The sequence below is a fragment of the Synchiropus splendidus genome, chromosome 4, assembly GCF_027744825.2.
Source record: "Synchiropus splendidus isolate RoL2022-P1 chromosome 4, RoL_Sspl_1.0, whole genome shotgun sequence".
Taxonomy (NCBI): Eukaryota; Metazoa; Chordata; class Actinopteri; order Syngnathiformes; family Callionymidae; genus Synchiropus; species Synchiropus splendidus.
Genome location: NC_071337.1, coordinates 19242644 through 19263432, shown reverse-complemented (window position 1 = coordinate 19263432; position 20789 = coordinate 19242644). Strand labels below are relative to the sequence as shown.

Here is a 20789-nt window from a genome sequence, read left to right as displayed (position 1 = left end):
GAAACAGGCGAGGCTTGTCAGGCTTTTTGCCCCTTCCCCTGTTAGATGCGAGTTTTACCTTCAGTATTTCCTGGTGGTTCTCTGAGGCGTAGAGGCGACCGTCTCTGACAATGTCCTCTATGAGCTGCTGGTAGTCCTCTGAAACACCACCAGTGAAGAACCAGTCAGTGACACAGTCATTGACAGCCTTGCATCAACTACTGCATAATGGAAACGTAAAACATCATTCACAAAATGCTTTCTTTTCTCTTATTTCCTCTTATTTATTGTCCCCCACAATTGACTTGTTTTTATAGTAAATGATTTATGGTCATCTGGAAATGTATTTAAACCATTAAAGCACTACATAAATATATGGCTGTGTTCTTGGAGGTTTTGTAATGTCTCACATAACGCCAGACGACAAAAGCGGAAGGTTTGGAGCAGGGGTGGGAAAAAGGAACTCATTAATTTGAGATTTTGTAAGTAGTCACATGGTAATACTTGACACCAGAATGAGCGAACGAAAGTTGAATCTGCACACATAATCTTAAACATCAAGGTGGAAGTGCTCCTCAGCAAACTCTTTCAAACATAAAGACTCTTCAATTGGTGGAACTGGTGCGCTGAAAAATGTTCCTTGTGAAAGGAGGTTTAGATTGTGAAAGGATTGTTTAGATTGTATTATTTATTTTTGTTGGTAGTTAATTAATAAAAAAAATAATTCATCACTTTAAGTCCCAGCCCAAATTTGGAGTCAACAGATCGGATCAGTACTTTCTTCAGGATCTTGTACACAATATGACCTCATATTTATACAGCATCAGATCACAACCAAAAATGTTTAGATTCCTGCATGAATAACAAAAGCACTGTAGAGTGAGACAGAGATCTGGAGTCAACTCACCATCATAGGTGACGTAAGGAACCTGGAAACCTTTGCCACTGTTGGCCTCATTTGACTTGAACTGGATCCAGAGTTTACGAGATCGAGATGTGAAGGCGATCGGCCGCTCGTAGGTCTGACAGGTCTCGTAGGTGGTGATGGACGTTGGCAGAGCTGGGCGGGAACAGCATTAGTTACTGTGATTTCACTGGTTCTTCAATCATATGTGTTGCCCAAGACCAGCAAAATAAAATACTATGCAGACTTGGGAGAGTGAAGAACAGGTGGTGAAACACTATCTACTGTTGGGGACAGAGATCAAAAGAAGTGAAAAAGAGTGCAGGGAGGAGAGGAAGAGGTGGAGACTATTGTGACATCAGGAGTGAAAGGTAAAGAGTCAAGATTAGAGACTTTTTGAGACAAGGTTAGGGAGGTCAGAGGGTTTGGACACATGCACATGCAGGGTCTAAGAATGCTGCGATGTCTAAAGGCTAAAGACAAAGACCTGAGTTACACATGACTAAAACGTGAGGGTCTTTGTTTACCACTCTTCCTCATGACCAGCACGTCTCCACATTCATCCTCCATCGGCAGGAAGATTTCTGGTACTACGATCAAAATCCGCCTCTTGTGCGGCGGGTTAATGGTCCAAACACAGTCCACATTAGAGGGGTAGTCTCCTGGGTAGTTGGGAGACTCGATGTAACCGGTGAATTCTCCCAGTTCCCCCCCACACACTTGATCTGTAGAGAGTGAAGGAGCGACACGTCAGTATATATGAACAGCATTCAGAGAGTTAGGTTTTTGCAGGAAGCTCTACTTTTGCAGTGGGAAACGTTGGTGGCGCCGTCGAAGTCTGTGGTGGTGTTGCCGGGACAGGTGATGCAGTAGTTCTGCCCAAACTCAGACTGGTAGGTTCCTGCTGGACAGCGTATGCAGCGGTGGGTGCTGGAGTTGTAGTAATGTCCAGGAGCACAATGGACTGACAAAGACAGGTTTCACTGTGTTAAACACCATGTGAAGGGTGGGGTTTTGAATGACTCTTCTTGATCATATCTAGTGGTCATCATGCTGTGACATATGTGTAAATAAGCACAAGTTTAGTTTACCTTTGGCTTCACAGTCCCTGAAGGATACAGACCCTTCATACTTGGTCATGAGCCCTCCCCCACAGGGGAAGCAGAGGACTCGCCCGGGTTCTGGTTGGTAGGAGCCAAGGGGACATGTCTGACAGGGACGGAACCCGTCGGTGGAGAAATGGCCGGCTGGACACTGACCTGAAAAGGTGTCCAGTGATATTGCAGTTGAGAAGCTTTACTTTGGTCACATGACCTGCTTTTCTAATCAGCCAAAACCACTAGATGGCGCTATTCTGGAAAAAAAAAACCATCATCGCTTCAAGCTTAGGTTTGGAAAATCATCAACATTTTGAATCTAACTTGAGTTTTTTTATGTTTTCATCAGAATACTGAACCCCTTCCAAATCACACGTACCTCCTGACATTTCTCATGTCTTAAAGTAATCCTGATCATGATTTAAAATTGCCTGAATAATCTTATTTTTAAATCACATCATTCTACTTTCAGATTGCTATAATCCTTAAGGTCTAGTTAATGATTTTATACCTTTTACAACTTTGAATGAATGAATGAATTCTGATTTCATTCTCTCTCATATTGACATGTGCAGCCTATTTATTTTACTTACTTTACTTACATTACATTACTTTAGTTACTTGTGGTAAATTGCATATACAATTATCATATTCGCTGTTCTGAACCGTTTCATACCCTCACATATAAATGCATAAATAATTTGCTTTTATAATTTGGCTATTCTATCAAACTGACTACTAAACTGCATCTTATGAAGTAAACGCATTTATTTTCCTTTTGAAATTGCTAAGTTTGTAAGTTCATTTATTCATGTATTTTCCCTCTGATTAGCTTGTTATTTTAAAATTGTAATATGATGTTATTCAGATGTTACCAAATCTTCAGCTGGAGAAAAGTTGGGAGAGAAAACAAACAAAGCAACCTTCCCAGGCTGGTGCTGGTTATACACCCATCTATGTATGAAACGCAAATATTAGCGTGACTCCTTCACTCTGCCACATGTTTAATGAGCCAACTGAGACTTTGTCTGTCAGAAGATCATTTTCTTCCATGATATTGTTCTCAAGTGACTAGATAGTACTTTAGAAGAGCTTTAGAGCTCGCAACGCTCCGTAGCTGGTCACCCTTACGTTCCGCACTAAGGCTTGGACCGAGACCAATGTAGAGGGAGAGACCAGGTGACCGAAGTAAGTACAGAACAAACTGGTAGTATGTTCCAATTAATGCATTTAAATTCTTGTTTTATTATGAAAAAATGAGTACATTTTCAGGACTACGACAGGATGCAAATAAAGCATTACCTCCACATTGAGACACATTCTTGGCACCAGCGATTCCATGTCCCTCTGTGCTCGGACACGGCTCACAGGACAGCTGACCCACCATGTCCTGGTAGGTGCTTGGTGGACACTGGACACACTGCTCCTGCTCTCCACTGTAGAAGGTTCCCACTCCACAGCTCACTGAAGAAGAGGTCACACCTCAAGCAAGGTTTGCTAGTGTGACTTAAAATAAGTCTACTTACCACACTTTCCATCTCGTAACACTTGTCCTGTGCTGCAAGCCTCAGCGCCCTCTAGTGCTTTGGATGGCTTCTGCGCCACTTCATACTCAGTTCCGGAAAACTGGATGTAGAACTGTTGCTTGTTGATGGACTTCCGAAGCGTCCGCATTGCACTCTGCAGCTTCTGCTTCGTCCTCTCTCGCACGCAATCCACATTGCAGGAGTCTGCTGACAAACCTGCCTATCATTATCTCTGCAGACTGCAACAAGTGAGAATGGTTTATGGTAGTATTTGGGATACATGCCATTCCCACCTGAGGCTTCTTCCTCCTTCATCTCCATCTCGAACTCGGCTGTGATGTGGGAAACTTCCTTTGAGGGGGATTTGCGTCCCCGTCGGCGTTTCTTGGATGAGTCGCACTTGAGGTTGACAAAAGTCACCTGACAGTCGTCGGTACAGGGGAACTGGCCTCCTGCATGGTGGACACGTACAAGGACATGATCGCAACACTCTCACTTGTCCTTGAACTCTTGTGATCTCTCAGATTTAATTACATTGCTCTGCTTCTGAACATTTTCAACTGAGTTTTTAGGACTGATCAATTTCACAACAAGCGGTCCCAAGGGAAGCATGACAGGTCCGAACAGCACAGCTGTGTCTCACGATTAAATCAAAATATCAAAACACTTCTTTACCTTGCAGGTTCTGTTTGGCAGCGTCTCTGTGCTTCTCTTTATTTCGAGGCCTCAAGTGACATTTGGCATCTTTAATCTTGAACCTGGCCTTCTGCTTGATGGGTGGAGCCAGAGGATCTTCAGTCACAAACACACAAAATTGAAATTACATGGGACACCTCAAACCAGTGGTCATCACAAACTGCCAAAGGCAACAGAACAGAGAAGAAATGTCGGCTTCATGTCATGTTGTGTTAAAGCATTGGCTTTGTTTAAAATGAAAATGTGATCAACATTTGTGTTGTATGAAAAAAAATAAATAAATGTGCCTCTCAAGCAAACTATGTAGAGGTGAGGGAGAAACTGAAAGAAAAGACACTCGGTTTCCGTTCACTCAAACTTTACCTGGCTGCACAGGAACGCCACAGCTCAAGGTGTAACTGTTCTCCGAATCTGCAACAAGGGTAAACACCCATCAACAATTCACATTTAGCGAAGACAAATAATGATAGATTGCAACTGAAATAATTTTTTTGACGAAAAGATTTTGTGTATTTGGCGGACTGAATCTATATGCATGCTTCCTCGCACGCTCTGACAACAGAACAGTAAAGCAACCTGTTTACAGAAATGACGAGACAAACTCAAGTTTATTATCGCTTCATAAAGAGAATTGCAGATTAAACTGTACGCTGGTTAAATTTATTGGGGAAGGAAAGTTTGTCTCTTCAACAGAGGCGTGCAATGATGCAAGCAGCCCCTGCACAGATGAGTGAAAGTTATGAACGCAGCGAGGAACGAGGAGTCCATAAAAAAGTTCATACGATGCGATTAAATGTGAGCCAAAACTGTGTTCAGCCACAGGAATTTACACGGCGACCTCTCCCACAGACGTCGGACACACTCCAGGAAGATAGAAAAATAAATAGAGCCATCCATCACTGAGGGATTGTGGCCACAGTCTCAAATGGGCCGCAGGAAAAATGCGCTGATGAACGTTATCAGTTTACAGATGTCTGTTTGGAATGGACTGGACGAGCAAAAGAGCAAATAGGCCGATAAATCAGGCAGTAAATGGAGGTGCTGAGTGTAAAACGGAAGAAACGCTTTGGGGAAAACTTTTGCAATGACCAGTAGAGGGCAGCAAAGTATCACTGAAACATAAAAGTATGCGTTCCCAATAGTAAATGGCGTATATTATGCTGCAATTGAGCAATAGATCACCAGCTGAAAGTTGTGTGTCTCACCATGACTGACCTTTTTCCCCAAGAAAACGAACTTACCACAGATGAATTCACCCATGTGTCGTGAATCAACATGAATTCTGCTATTGGCTTCGATTCTACATTCCGTAAATCTGATAGTTCTCCATGAGACATTACTTTTAATTGCCTCTATCTCTCTATGTTTTGGTTTTTGGCTGTCTTTGACTAATATGCTGTGAGGTCTAGGGGACAGCAACTGGTGTAAAGAGTTGCATTCAGCCATCACTTCAGTCACCCCTACGTTTTTTCAATGGTAATTGAGGGTGTCCCCTGGTCAAATGAGAGATGCCACTTGTTTCTTTCTGTATGTGTTTGATGGCCCATCTGCTAATGCTACAGCAGGTCACACACACTAGCCACTGGGTTCAAGCCTTCAAAAGAGGGTCATAATTCTGGATGAATGATCATGCCATCAAACCCATTGACCTCATGCACCAAATTCATGGGTGAAACCAGCTTAGTGAACCAGTTTGGAAATGTTCAAAACTGCTGACTCATCAGCACATTAAAACCTTTCTGTTGCATAAGTTGACTCTTTGAAGGTGATTATTCTTGTGTGTGTGTGTGTGTGTGTGTGTGCGCGTGTGTGTGGGCTTGTTTATACTACTTTGTGGGGAACAATTCTTGACAAAGCACCAGGACCTGGTGCCCTCATGGGGACCTTGTTCCGGTCCCCACAGGTCCAAACCTCAATTTGATCATGAAGATTTCAAAATAACTGTGATTATAATTGGGTTTGAGTTCCGTTCAGAGTCCTGGTAGAGTTTAGCCATTTGTTTTCAATGGTTAGGTTTAGGGTGAGTTGCCGGGGAAAGCATTATGGCAAAGAGAAACCTCTCAGTGCACAAATACGAATGCGTGTGTATGTGTGTGTAGCTTTATGTAGCTGATAGTAAAAGCGCTGTTATTAATGGACATTTACAACCCACTGACTTGTTTTTACCTGCCAGGAACAGGGCGTTAGAGGGACATGACAGCGAGCAGACTTCCGCCCCTCCGTTCTTGGTGCAAGTCAGCTGGGCTCGGGGTGCAGGCTTCCCATTAGGCAGGCACTTCACCACCTCTGAGAAGCACACAGAGTTACATCACCACGACAACCACAGGTCAACCGTCACACAAGAGCTGGTCTTCACCGATGCAGTCTTTCTTGTTCCAGTGTAGCTTCTGACCCGGCGGGCAAACGCACTCGTAGCCTCCTTGCGTGTTGATGCAGCCGTGCTCACAGCTTCCATTGTTGATGCTGCACTCGTCGATGTCTGACACAAGCACACAGACACACACTCAGGTCAGCCAGTTCAGGGCTCTGGAACCAGTTTCAAAGTTTCAGTTCAGCTACAGTACAATGCACATTGAAAACCAAACAGGTACAAGGCCCTTTCAAATGCACATTTGTTTTTGTACACTGGAGTGTGAAACAAATTATAACGGAAGATGAAAAGTATGTTTTTATATAGGTTTTATATTTGGAATTTCAATGAGATATGTGTTTGATTTGTTTCACACTGTCGTGACACGGCTTATACAAGATCATTAACACTGTTCTGCTAATGTCATAATGTCAACACTCGAGATATGTTTTTTATGTTTTGAATTTTGCCTTCTATATCCCCTCTAATATCGAACTCAAGATGAAAAGAAAATAAGTGTTGATGTGTGTCTTGAACTGCCCACGTGATACCAACGCCCTCTTTCATGCCCAGTGCTGCTGCTGTCGCAGACGCGCACTCCCTCTGCCCTTAATGCGTCACAGCCTGCGATCAGCGGCTGCCAGGGGTCTGCGGTGATGTCGGCTACCCACACAACCTGCCTTCACACACATACCAAAGAGCCTAGCATGCATGAGCAGAAAGGTTCACACCATCAGAAACCAAAGGTGCTGTAAGAATCGACATCCCCACAGGGATCGAGCACACCAGCCACCCGTCTTCCAACTGCGTCAGAGAGGTGGAGCCGGAGTGGACCAGAGCGCAGCTGTAGCTCATGACAAAAGCTGCATAAGGACATTGAACTCACACCTCTGTCATTTTATGGTCCAATTAATTTTAAACTTCAAAAGCACAACCATCATCAAAACTCAATGAATTGGAATGTTCTTCTTGATGCTAGTTAATGACAAATAACAGTCTTGTCACAATCATGATCGCAAACAATTGATATATTGAGTAGCATTTAGTAGGAGCTAATCGGTCAGTCACCAACCCGAAGATCGTAAACATTATCACAGCTAGCTCGCCAGTAGGGTTGGTGAGACTTCATGAAACACAGTCCTCATTTTCAAAGCTCAACATCTTAAACCGAGGTGTTTTCGGTTTCAAAACCATATGAGTTTCCATTGAAATCATTTGAATCGAACTCTTCCGGAATGCAGAGTGCCATCTAGGACACTGTTTCATGAAGCATCATAAGCCCATTAATAAGACCACAATCACTCTGACGTTTCTGTAGAAGAGACATTCAGGGATTAGATGTTGTGGAAGACCCTGTGTAAACAAACTAACGGCTGGGATTTCTTTTTAAATTGTATCCTCCACCTGCTGCTCGCGTGAGTGTATGAAGGGGTGTCAAAAATGGGATGGTCACCATGAGCTGAATCTTCCTAAGAGAATCATTATAGTGTCATCTTGGTGTCAAGGTCTGTGGGCAAGCTATTTTCCACGGGAGACCCTACTTCAAGACCAGATCTGGACACACCACCAGTTGCTACAAATTGTGTCAGAAGAGGGGTTAGAATCGAGTGGTCTGAGTCAGTACTGCACAAGTGAGCTTGATGTTTATCAGGGATGAAGTAACGCTGTTGGGCACGAAGTAGGATGACTGCTGTTGCATCAAGTGACAGGGACCAGATCACGAAATGTATTTTCCACTTCAGAAAATGGAGGAATTTGTCAGATGGTCATCATGAGGCCACCAAAATTCAAGAGTGTTTGTTGTGTACGCAGTGATTTTTGAATCCCGGTAAAAGTCCCTCTGGCAGGAGGCTACGGTTGATTCAGACCAGAACCTCCAGTCACAGGAACAGCTTCTTCCCCTCGGCCATCAGACTGTTGAATTTGTGATCAGCCTTTGTTGTTTGTGTTTTGTTGTTTTTATTTTATATATTTTTATTCATTTTATTTTATTTTATTGACAGCACTTTATTCCAAAGCACTTTCCTAGCTGACCATGGCAATAAATTTGATTCTTCTTCTTCTTCTTCTAAATGGCACAAGATCAAAATAGTGTTTGATTTTCAGATAGGTTGACAAATGGGGACACTATGCTGAAGGTATTTGTTGTTGTTGTTGATGTTTTCCAACAGCGCTGTGACATGAGCGTTAGGTTGATGTGGAGATGTGTAAAGCTTTATTTAAAGTGCTCTCTGGGGCCACGGACATCCTATTGAGGACAATCCAAGCATACACATCACAATACAAACAGAGCAAGAGTAAACTTACCTCCACAGTGAGTGAGTCCATACAGGATGTAACCTTTGCGGCAGAGACACTCAAAGCTACCGGGGTAGTTGATGCATGTGTGGTCACATGTCCGCTCAAAGGAGCACTCGTCAATGTCTGAGGAGGATCAAAAACACACGGAAATATTAATACTGAGTCAAAACTTTGTGGTGACTTGGAGGTGAAAGAGGTATTCAGTGGGAAATTGTTCTGATTGCAGTTAGTTGAAAGCACTTCGGCGGTAAATCAGTGATGTTGATCGGCTAGATTTTATAACAGAGAAATCCCCCCAAAACCTCTGAGGGCCCCTGCGTCTGCAGCCAAGCATTTTTTTATGTCCCTTTCTGATGGCTGCCTCCCCATTTTTCAGCAGGACACCATCACAAAGTTAGAGGAGCTCAGTTTGTGAATGTAAAACAAAGTTTTGCTTGAAGCAGGCAGACCTGAGTCCATGTTCACCTGGTCTATTTCAGACTGGTCCGCTGGGCTTCACAGCAGCTAAAAATACCAAGTCTTATAATGGAGTTTGTCATGTGGAGGAAATAGTTAAGACCTGGATATTGGCTCTGTAAATATTCCACGCCAGCGTAGCTCTGAGGACTTAGGGCTAGCTGCAGTGTTTGGAGAGAAGCAGGGTTCACTAAAAGTGAGCAGGAGAACTGGGTGTTAAAGAATGTTTACCAAAGAAATGTTTCTAAGGCAGGCGTTTTGTTTTATCACTTTAAACACTTTTTTGGGCTCACACCTCATCACAAATCACAATGATATTTTAATTACAACATTTTGGGCAGGAACACTGAGTAAAACAGTATCGTCGCAGTATGAATGTGAATCAGCCGCTCACCTTGACATGTTCGTTCATCAGTGAGAAGTTTATGTCCCTTCTGACAGCTGCATTCAAAGGAGCCCACAGTGTTCCGGCAGAAATGATCGCAGCCACCGTTGTTCTCCTGGCACTCATCGATGTCTGAGGGAAGGTACAAAAAAAAAAAAAACACATTAGTCAAGTCCTTTAAAAGAACCCTGACATGGGACCAAATAATAAAAATAATTACGACTTCATTGACACTGTAACAGAGCTTCATTTGGTCACAGTAAAAACAGAGTGGTATGTGAAATAAAATAAAATGAGTACATAACAATGCACTCAAAGTATTATGATTGTGCAATTAATTTCAGACTTACAAACATTTCCACTTTTGATACGAAGGCTATCACCAATGGTAAACCTGTTTTTCTTTAGTCTGTTGTCATCTCCATTTAACGGATGGAAGAAAAAAAAAATCCTTCAAGCTGAATCCACTAACTGCTACATGTGTATATTTTAAAACTCTTGACCTGCTCTTACCAGGGTCAAGATGAGGGGCACAGAGCGGACAGCTCCAGTCAACACCTTTTCTCAAATTGCCCTTAGCGCAAGATTTGAAAGCCTTGAAAAAGCCACTGTGTTTTTCCACCACGATGGATTCAGACCTTATCCTCTCACTCGGGATCCTCAGGGAGCTTCTTCTGAATGAACGCTTGATCTAAATTTGGAGCTGAGTCAGGAATCACAAGTGAGTTGGCTCAGCACTGCTGGAAAAGTATAGTAACCTGTGTGTCCTTCCATGTCAGAAGGTTGTGACAGAAAATCTCTAGCTAGCACGTCCAAATTTGCGCTAGTTATACAAAGATTGTATCTTTACGGTCATTATAACTTTAGGTCTCACAGCAAGGAGGACGCAGGTTTTAATACAGGCAACTCAGGGTTTGGAGTGAACCTTGGTCCCAAACACAGTGAAGTTAACTGAAGACTAGACATTGTCCCTAGGTGTGAATGTGAATGTTAGTCCATCTCGATTGAAGGTTATTCTGCGTGCAAGTTGCATAGACAGTCCAGGCAATGAGATATAACTACGACCAGGTGTCTGACTCCTCTTGCCTTCAAATGTCCTTTATCAATCTGATTTAAGACCATATATAAGATGTTAATGTTGAAGAGTAACTGAAGAGTGAGCAGTGGCTTTTGCTACGCCATTCATGTGTCACGACTAAGGTGAATGTATTGCAACATAATCAAATGGCCAAGACTGGGGTTAAAATGAAGCTAGAATCATCCAACAAGAGCGTACACGGTTGTTTCATCATCATTTTGCAGCACTTAGTTTAGTTTATCACTGAGTCCCTTTCACAGACATCATTGTCAAACTCATTTACACTTTACATGCCCTGAAGAATTTACAAATCCAAACATTCTTCATTGTATTTGGTACTGTAATACAAACATATTCACTGTATTAGTCTTGCAGCCTCTGCAGTGCAGCAGACGTTTAGTCCATATCTGACGGCAATAGTGGCATCCTTACCAAGTTTGTCTTGATCTCTGTCATTCATGTTTCACTGTGCGTCACAGTGAACCTCTGCTATGTCCATGGTGTGTGCCTCTTCACCTACTGCAGTTCTTTCCTTTTGGCATATCACATGAGAGTGATGTGGTGACTGACATTTTCTTTTATATTTGGAAGGTTCTCAGTCAATTCCAACTTCCACACTCAAAGTTTGTCTCAATCACAGGGTCAAATAACGGGATAGGCATAAATAAATTAAAATAAAACAATCCTTTAAAAATGTGTCTCATAATTAATAGGGTTGTGTATTCAGCAACTTATACAAACTATGCCCAAGCATGGCACTCGGCCCACGTTGTCTCTCTTTAATGCCCATGTAAAAGCAGTGGACACCACCCTGTGTCCACCCTACACAGCTTCTAATGACTCTGGCAGCCGCAAACACTGAAACTACCACATCTACCCAGACTTAATGGCCACTCTTGGGATGGCTGAGCCTTATAACTGGGTATATAATTACCTTTAATGGAGTTTAAACAAGCTTTGAGCTTAAATAAATACATTAAGCCCCCTCACATCAGGAGAGAGAGCGAGAGAGGACAGATATGAGCAAGGGAAGGCGAGGAGTGGAATTTCTCAGAACGACAAAGTTGGGATACTAATTTGAAACTTTTTTTTTATTCAAAATGAAAATGAAAGTTAAGCAATTCGGACTGGATTTTGCTGCTGGCAAATGTGCAGGAAGTAATCAATATAAACACTCATTAATATGAAAGAAATGTGTTTTCGATTTGTATTCAGAGTCACTGATGTGAAATGGCACTAATGCCAAAGCTTTATTATTCTTCCATTATCTAATGAAATATGGTGGTTAACATGAATGAGCCCTTTGATGGCCTCATGCACAAACATCTGTGTTGCCCGAGGGATTCTCGCAGAAAGCCTTTGCTAATGAGGAAGGAGATAATTAACATTTAGATGTAAATATACACCGACAAATGAGCAAGAAGTCGATTGCCAGAACACTCAGAACATATCCCATTAGGTCAAATGAGAAAAGTATCTTTCTGGCCCTGGATATCTACCAAATATGCACGGGAGTCACACGCTGGCACAAACAGATTCACAGATCGCTTTTCTCTCAGGGATTTATCTCTGACATTTATTTGAGACGATCGATATCTAGCTCGGGTCTTCGATCAATAGTTCCATCTGCTGCCAAGAGCTTTGTGTCTGGCCCTGAATATCATCCTGATCTCAATCTCGCAGACATTTAGAAATGTTTGCTTTCATGCACCACCAAATCAAGATCTAACATTCAAGTCATATTTTATGACTTGTGCTAAAAAAAGGCTTAAGCCCTGGAACATTGGACCAGAGGTGGGGTGCAATATGCATTAGCTCAACCCAGTCTTAAAAATGAAAAAAGCATTTTAATGGTTTTAAACGCGTTTAATGGAGGAGTATAGATCTAAATCTGCCTTAACAAGGTTATAAGTTTGGTACAGTACGGGTCATACCCACTGCACAGTTCACCTGTTCATTAGAGGGGAAATTTAAACAGACAACTTGAACACGCTCACGCACTAGATGGATTCAAACCTCCACTATGCCACCAACAATCGTTGTCAGGAGTGAATTTGGCCTGGCAGGGCCTTTTCTTTGGGCCATTATTGATTTCTCGCAGCACGAAGCTGGTGTCCGACAAACGTGACTGACTGAAGGTGAGCAGCTCAGGTTCAGCCAGTTCTCCTCTGTCATTCGTGTTCACAAGAAACACATCAGAATACATCACTACAGAATATGCTTTTACGAACCCATGGATTCATTCACTAAGACACCACTGTAAAGCCAGTATTTACCACGTTGGAACTGATTAAAGAAATTTAGAGCAGTGAGGACTTGAAATCCAGGAGTGAAAATGATGCTGGTGAAGATATTGTAGCTGTCTAGCTTGTGTGTGGATAAAGTTGTACAGGAGGACCAGACACCAAATTTTAGTTGTCTCCCAGATAAGTTCAGAGATATTGTAATTCAGTAGCTAACGAAAGTACTGTTACAACAGTAAATTTGCTGTCCTTGCAAAACACCCTAACGTCCATAACTTTCTAATGAAATTCACAACTGTCCTGCAGCCCAGTTTCTGATGGCAGGACATAATGCTGTACCGATGTACTATATGTCTCAGAATGGTAATCACAATTCCTTCCATAAATAGTCGCCCGTCAATGCTAGCTCATTGTAAACCCAAGGATCAGGAACCATACTTTTTGAACTATACGAGGGACTTAAAACTCTTACATTTTCTCAAAACTTGGCAGTGCACCTTGTAATCTGGTGCGTCCTATGTATTAATTACAGCTGTGCTCACTGACTTTGAACCAATTTTATGTGGTACACGGCGCTCAAAAATCTGTCAGACGTTTTAGTAGCACTTCTTAGAAGAAGAAGAAGTTGAGCCTGTTCTGTTCTGAGTGGAGCGTGGTTACAAGCTATGAAGCAGACGATTCATTTGAGTACCTTATTGTACGAGTCTCACTGCTTGTAACCAGAAAACAAAGTGTCCGATCAGTGTTACAGCTTTACTTGCGAAGCGTATTCAAAGCAAGAGCTCGATAAGCCTGCAAGCTAGTGATATCTTGCAAAGTTGAATTGGTTTAGAAAAACATCTTACGGCTTGGTACAACAATGGAATTTGAAATGAATATACTCATAGATGAACCATGACCTTCTGGGATATAATTTTTCTTCCAGAGTAGATATTTTGGATTTGAGCGGTTCACAAACACTGTGCTGACCGCGGAGGAGGCTAAGGGCCAAATGAGAAGGCTTGCTAACATCCACTTGGGCCAAAGGAAACAAGCCATCCGCCCCCTTGCCTGCTCTACTGTGAGCCTTGGGGCTGTAATTCAGACGTCCACTATTTGGAATGGGAAACCCGACTCCAGAGGCGACTCAGCTGCTTGATTAAGACCCAGCCACTGATCCAATTGATCAGTGCTTTGGCCTAAATCCATTGTCACCCCAAACAACAAGAACTAATATACCCTTTGTTCTCACCTTTGACCCCTTCAGAAAACGGTCAACTACACTGTTATGCAAGACGTCTGTCTGTCTATCGAACAGCTCAGAAGACTGGAAGTAGAAAGAAGGCCAAAGCAAACCAACTCTTGCGTTGTCACTTAAACCCAATTTAGTCTTGGCTGTAGGAATGTGTAGCTCATACCTCCAGGGTACGAGCTGCACAAAGTGGAGAGGAGTTTTGTAGTTTTAGCAAATATTTGCAGTGAAAAGCAATTAAATTGAATACATTTGCAGAAACCCGAACCTCTACAAATAATTACGGACAGAGAACAGGGGATCTAGTTTTCCTGGAGCAGGTCGGCTTTCTCTGCAGGTGGAGAAGACAGGCATCAGGCCGGCCAGAACCCTTGCAAATATGGACAAGTACCGCGTAGCATGTTTTCATGCTGTGCGTTGGCTTTCTTTGTGCGGACAGACATCAGGCCAGGAGGCAGCGTGTATTTACACAGGTATTACACAGCTCCAGCAAGAGATGGTGTTGAACAATAAACTGGCAGAGGAAATTCACTTCCTCAAAATGAGAGTGTGTCCGATACAGAGGTACGGACTGCTGCCCATGTTACAGTCACATAAGGTGATTAATGACAGGCTGTCAAAAGTAGATGAACACATTCTGGAATTACATCAAGTAACACCTTTGTCTTGGGCACAAGGTCACAAAGCAAGGATACTCAGACAGAGCATTTAGAAAATGTCTCATGGTGTTACACAGGTGAGACTAAGATGAGGTGCATGATGGCATGACGTGAGAATGCTGTTAGTGACGCCATAAATGATGGTTCTGACCGAATGTAGTGCCAGGGGGTTTGCCTAAGGGCTCATGCGGGTCACCTCACTAGGATTAGGACCTGCAACCTCCCAACCCATAGTTACGGCTACCCAGTGAGTGATCAGACCTTTGTTCCGTCTGCTCCTGCTAAAAACAGGTTCCCAATGTACAACAGTTTATGAGCAATCCCTTATACTCATTTTGCAAACTGTAGGTTGGCATCTGTTAGACATTGGATATAAATAAAATATATTCCCAGGTAAACATTGACTTAGCATTTTTAGAGTAATAACATTTCTGCTGCAGCAGACTTGGTTGATGATGAAAGTGTATTAATTTGACACCCCGGAATGTCGGGTAGAAAGCACATAGCTCAGGTTCACAGCTAACCAACACATCAAAGCATGCGCGTTGCTTACAGAAGTGCTTCATTGACACTAGATACACACAAGTCATTCAACTTCTCATGTGAACCTTCTAATCAAACATCTGGAACCTGTTCAAAAACGTCCCTCACTCTATCTATCTGTCTCTCCCTTTCTTACCCAGTTGTTGGCATGAAAGTGGAGAGAAGAAACGCCCCCTCGGGTTACTGTGTCTGTCATCAGAAGAGGCCGGACTACCTCATTTGTCAGTGCAGATGAAAGAGCGTTTATCAGACTGGTGGGTTTTGAAACATGCGCCACATAGTTTATATTCAAGTGATTATCATGGACAGACATGACGCAGGTCAAGTGAGACAGGGAGAATGAGGTCAAGAGTGAGCAGCAGTTTAGAGTTGATGAGTGTGCCATGAGACCAAGTTTCCTTCACATGCTTTAACCATTTGTTTTTGTTCACAGTTGTTCAAAACATGTTAAATGTACATATTCTGGACTAGCAGTCATCTATAGAAGCTTGTCAGATAGCAGTGCAGATGTGAGGAGTCAAGCAGAGACTTAAGATGGAGATATTGATTAGTGGAGTGCGTGTGCCGTCGCCATGGTGACAGCCAATCTGCCACAAAAAAGAGATACTTGGGAAAAAGCACCTAAAGCTACATCATTGCATTAGTTAGCAATATGGAATGCACCACACCAACTAATCCTTTTTGAACAAAAGCAAGCAGTATGGCTCTATGATAAGTATTCATTTCAAATGAATAAGGACTGAGAACCACGTTGTTGAGAATAAAATACTTATGGTTACTTCAGTTACTAGTTCTTTATCTAGAAAAAAATGATCATCCTGTTATTACCTGATCATAACACCGTTAAATTAATAGTTAAACAATCACAATTGTTTAATTTTACGTAAATGCTGGCGTCCAGACAAAAGCAACAGCAATCATTTGATGGAGAGTATGTTGAAGATGTTGTGAGTGTTTGTGTTGGTCTGTGAATGTATTCCTGCCTGGTGCCCAGGTGATAACCCTGATCGATGAGACCTGCCTGCTCTGTGTCTCTCAGCTCCACTCAGCACTTGATCTTTGCGCTGAGATTTATGAAGCCCTGCAGCTGATTCACAGCCAAATTATGTGGGCGGGGCACAGCTGGACGAACCTCATATCCATCTTCCCCACTCAACTTGGGCCCAAGAAAACAGAGGAAAGGGTGCTTTTCATTTTTTCCCTGGCTGTAAAGCTGGAAGTCCACAAATCACCAGGTGAGACAGAGTGGAAGTGTTCACACAAGCTGCATGGCTTGCATTTGACATAAGGGTGAAATCTAACTGAGCATAGACATGACGTAATGGATGGGAAAAGGATGTTTAGCATGCAAGTGCTATAGCACTGGTGAGGCAGTATTCACCAAAAGTTGTACAAGTCGTAAATGAATTTCACTTTTGCTTGAGTCTTGGCAACTCTTTTTTTTTCTTTCCTTCCTTCTTCTGCCGCTTATCCGGGGTCGGGTCGCGGAGGCAGCATTCGGAGCAAGGAAGCCCAAACTTCCCGGTCCGCACAAACCTCCTCCAGCTCCTCCCGGGGGATCCCGAGGCGTTCCCAGGCCAGACCGGAGACATAATCTCTCCAGCGAGTCCTGGGTCTTCCCCGGGGTCTCCTCCCGGTAGGACATGCCCGGAACACCTCCCCAGGGAGGCGTCCAGGGGGCATCCGGATCAGATGCCCGAGCCACCTCAGCTGGTTCCTCTCGATGTGGAGGAGCAGCGGCTCCACCCCGAGCTCCTCCCGGATGACCGAGCTCCTCACCCTATCTCTAAGGGTGCGCCCAGCCACCCTGCGGAGGAAACTCATCTCAGCCGCTTGTATCCGCGATCTCATCCTTTCGGTCACTACCCAAAGCTCGTGACCATAGGTGAGGGTGGGAACGTAGATCGATCGGTAAATTGAGAGCTTCGTCTTGTGACTCAGCTCTCTCATATTCCTTTGCCGGGGAAAAGATGAATCAGTCTGTGAAGCTGATTGGAACACCTACGACCTTTTACGTTTTTCAGTTTTCCAGTTCAGCAGTAGTCGTAATGAGCCAGAAAGCTAGCAATTAAATTTTAACTCACTTCCTATTTGTCAGGGTAGTCACAAATAACAGATGAAATTAAAAAAACAGAGCTTGGTCTCACTTATTTTAAATGATAGGTTCGTACATTATCCCAAAACAACGCCAGTTTGACTTGGCTTTGGCACCACTGAGCAAACGTTTTTTTTTTTACATTTTACTCAAGGAATTGTTTGAAACAAGTGATTGTCCAGTCCTAAAAACCTTGAAAACTACTGCAAGGGTGCACAGGCGAGACAATTTGAGAATTGAAAGGGCCCTGCTGTGATTTCTTGCCTTATTTTCTGTGATTAAAGTTAACCAAAGTTAAACTTGGTAATAATCCTGAAAGTCCAGAACCAGGATGAGTCAAATGAATATGAGTGGTTTTCTGCAAAAATCGAGGTCTTGTCTGTGAAATGGTCCGCTTTAAAATGTTTGCTGCACAGACCACGCACAGCGTAGCAAGTATTCATTGCAGCCTGCAGAGCCTTCCTAGTACGATCTATAGGAAATGGACATACATGTCCCTCTCCTTCATTTACAACCTCTGCAGCTGGATGGTGCTGCACGAGTGTGTATGTCAAAGTTGGAAGACAGAACGAGAGCGAGACTGCGGTCAATCTGGGCCTCACTGTTCAAACATCTCAAAGTTTGCCGACACGTCGTCTGCCTGCCGGTCCTGAGACAGCTCCGGCTCCAGGACTTCACACACTTACGTGCCACATTCTCAAACTGCCCCACACTCATTTTGCAAATCTACACACTCAAGGATAAGCTCACAAACACTACTGCCCAATAGCATTGACGACACCAAACATTTCTGATATTCTCTGAGAGTGCCTACATAAGATAAGATAATCCTTTATTCCTCTCACAATGAGAACACTTTTTTTCCACAACGATGGCAAAAAACAGTGCTTCAACTTTTTTTGTTTCATGATTCCTTCCTTCTAGTGAGATGTCACTATTTCTATGATAGCAACATGTATATATTTAATATATAACCCACACGAAATTATTTTTTTTTGTCCTCCATGTGGACGTTACTGTAAAGACATTATTGTACGTTCACAAACATGCATCAAAGCAAACTTGTGTGACTGACCTTTGCAAGTTTTTCCATCCGGTTGTAGTGTGAAACCGACAGGGCAGCTGCAGCGCACCCCTGTGGCAGTGTCCTTGCATGTCCGGTCACAGCCACCATTGTTCACCGCACAGGTTTCTGAAGATGGACAGATGATTGAAAGAGAGAGGGAGATAAAGAAAACAGTTGTAATATCATAAGTGGAGACATTCCGTTTGGGACACAAGGTCATGCAGTGGATTATTCCACTTTAAAAATGACTCAGCTACCTCACCAATTAGAAAAAACTTGACAAAAATGAGAGTGAACACACGTCAAGTCACATAATTACAACAAGACAAGAACACATGACACTGTGCTGATGAAGGAGGGTGAAGTACTCTTTGGCCCAGAGGTCGCTCCTGTTTCCAAAAGTAACAAGAAATCAGTTAAGAGAGAAAAAGGTTAGTGCAGGGTTGAGTGCTAGTATAAACTAAGAACACACTTGGAAACACCTTTGCGTATTTTTACCTCCAGGAAAACGCTCTTGTGCGCTGCAGAGTGAGGGAGTATTTGCTAGGACTTATGAATATCGCCAGAGCTGATCCCAAAACAAACACCAGCCCATGGTAACTCTAACTCACCTGTCCAGCTGTTGTTTCTTTAACAAAGCTCAGCACACAGATTCCCACTGGACTTGAGTTGCTTATGACGATGAAATATGAAGTTGACTGGTGTTTGTTGAAAGAGATTCGATAAAGCGACACATAATGAAGTTTCACCTGCTAGCTCTTTTGCTCTTGGCAGGTCGGGCACTGGTGATTCCTGGTAAAGTCCACAAGGTGTTTATGTAATGCAGACTCTCTTTTAAATATTAGTTCGACTTATACAGCTTTGGAATTTACTTTGCAATATGATAAATACAGAATGCAGGTTTAATAATCGCTAGTTTCCACCCATACAAGTTTTAACTTAGACTTGATGTTTTGGTGAGTTTCTAACAACCAATCAATTGCATATAGTGTTCATCAAAAGTATGTGATTCAACATTTTCACATTTGAAATATTATCTATAAAATTGGTTGATAAAAATCAGGGTTTAACTTGATTCAACAATTGTTCTTCATTCACAAATTGCAATTCTGAGAAAAGCACTTAACTGTACCGTTTTTGTATTGAGGTGTCAGTAACAGATGTTGAGTTTGATTTATGCTGTCATTCGATTTTAGTATTTGGCATAGTTGGCCTCCATGGCCATTTGATGAATAAGTAGTGAGTTAGTGAAAACTGTGCGTGTGAGCCAGCACATTTCCATGAGTATACACAAAATCACGCTTTCCATCTTTGGATATTGGCATTCGGATTTACTTCAAATTTGACTGCACCTGAATGCATCATTCTAAATGAGCTTTCCTGGTTTTATTGAAACACCGCAGGAGTATAGCAGCGGAACTGAGCAACGGAGTTTGTAGGCCCATTTATTCAGTCATTGCGTACGGAATCGTACCTGTCCGTTTTAAACAGTGTTGCCCTATCTGACCACATGCTTCCATGCATTCTTTGCGTTGGTATTGCTATTCAGCAATATATCCACCGGGAGGCGCAGCACAGTGTCAAAAGTATATGACAATGACAGACTCCAAAAGCAACATGCCAACTGTGGAAGAAGCACTGATAAAGTACCACTTGCACAAGGGACAAAACGGAGACAGCATTAAGAGGTGGTTGGTGAGGACATTAAATGTATCGCAACTGGAGGACTGCCATTGTTATCTTCTTCATGTCTCATTAAAGCTACATGTCAGGTAGTAACAGCAACACTGCCCCCACAGTGTCTGGTGGTATTGCGTTATTTGGTTGTGCCTGTTAGCTTTGTAGAAATGTGCGGAGATACAGACGAAATGAACGCATAGCACGGGCAGAAGGCTCCGTCCGTGTCCGTACGTAACGTTGAACATAAATGGGCCTTTAGAGTGAGTGTACAATATGAAAAAGATTGAGGCGAGAAAGACAGCACCGTGGGCCCATTGGTAGGGTCCTTGTATTGAAAGCTGCTTGGGTAGTAGTATACGCTAAATGGCTTTTAACAAAATCAGTGATGTGAAAGCCTGAGAGCAAAAACTGGGAAATGATCTTACTCTTTTTTCTGCTTCATTTTAACCACAGGTTTATTTCATTCCATCATTGATGCTAATATTGCCTTCAATTCTGTT

The 20789-nt window shown here is 42.8% G+C and overlaps 1 protein-coding gene across 6 annotated transcripts in view; it reads right to left on the bottom strand.

Annotated features, from left to right (window-relative positions):
• The window catches only part of scube1 (signal peptide, CUB domain, EGF-like 1), a 64980-nt gene that overhangs the window by 3289 nt on the left and 40902 nt on the right, over positions 1–20789 (bottom strand). For 4 of the 6 annotated variants that reach the window (XM_053862476.1, XM_053862477.1, XM_053862473.1 and 1 more), the window contains 15 exons: positions 18619–18735; positions 9704–9826; positions 8860–8976; positions 6559–6681; positions 6369–6488; positions 4566–4613; positions 4182–4298; positions 3791–3958; positions 3507–3710; positions 3283–3444; positions 1975–2142; positions 1686–1847; positions 1411–1608; positions 887–1039; positions 59–138 (listed from right to left, as the gene is read on the bottom strand). In XM_053862476.1, the coding sequence (XP_053718451.1) occupies positions 59–138; positions 887–1039; positions 1411–1608; positions 1686–1847; positions 1975–2142; positions 3283–3444; positions 3507–3710; positions 3791–3958; positions 4182–4298; positions 4566–4613; positions 6369–6488; positions 6559–6681; positions 8860–8976; positions 9704–9826; positions 18619–18735 (2060 nt within the window). The remainder of the gene's footprint in view (positions 1–58; positions 139–886; positions 1040–1410; positions 1609–1685; positions 1848–1974; positions 2143–3282; positions 3445–3506; positions 3711–3790; positions 3959–4181; positions 4299–4565; positions 4614–6368; positions 6489–6558; positions 6682–8859; positions 8977–9703; positions 9827–18618; positions 18736–20789) is intronic. The other 2 variants (XM_053862474.1, XM_053862478.1) reach the window with 1 other exon arrangement.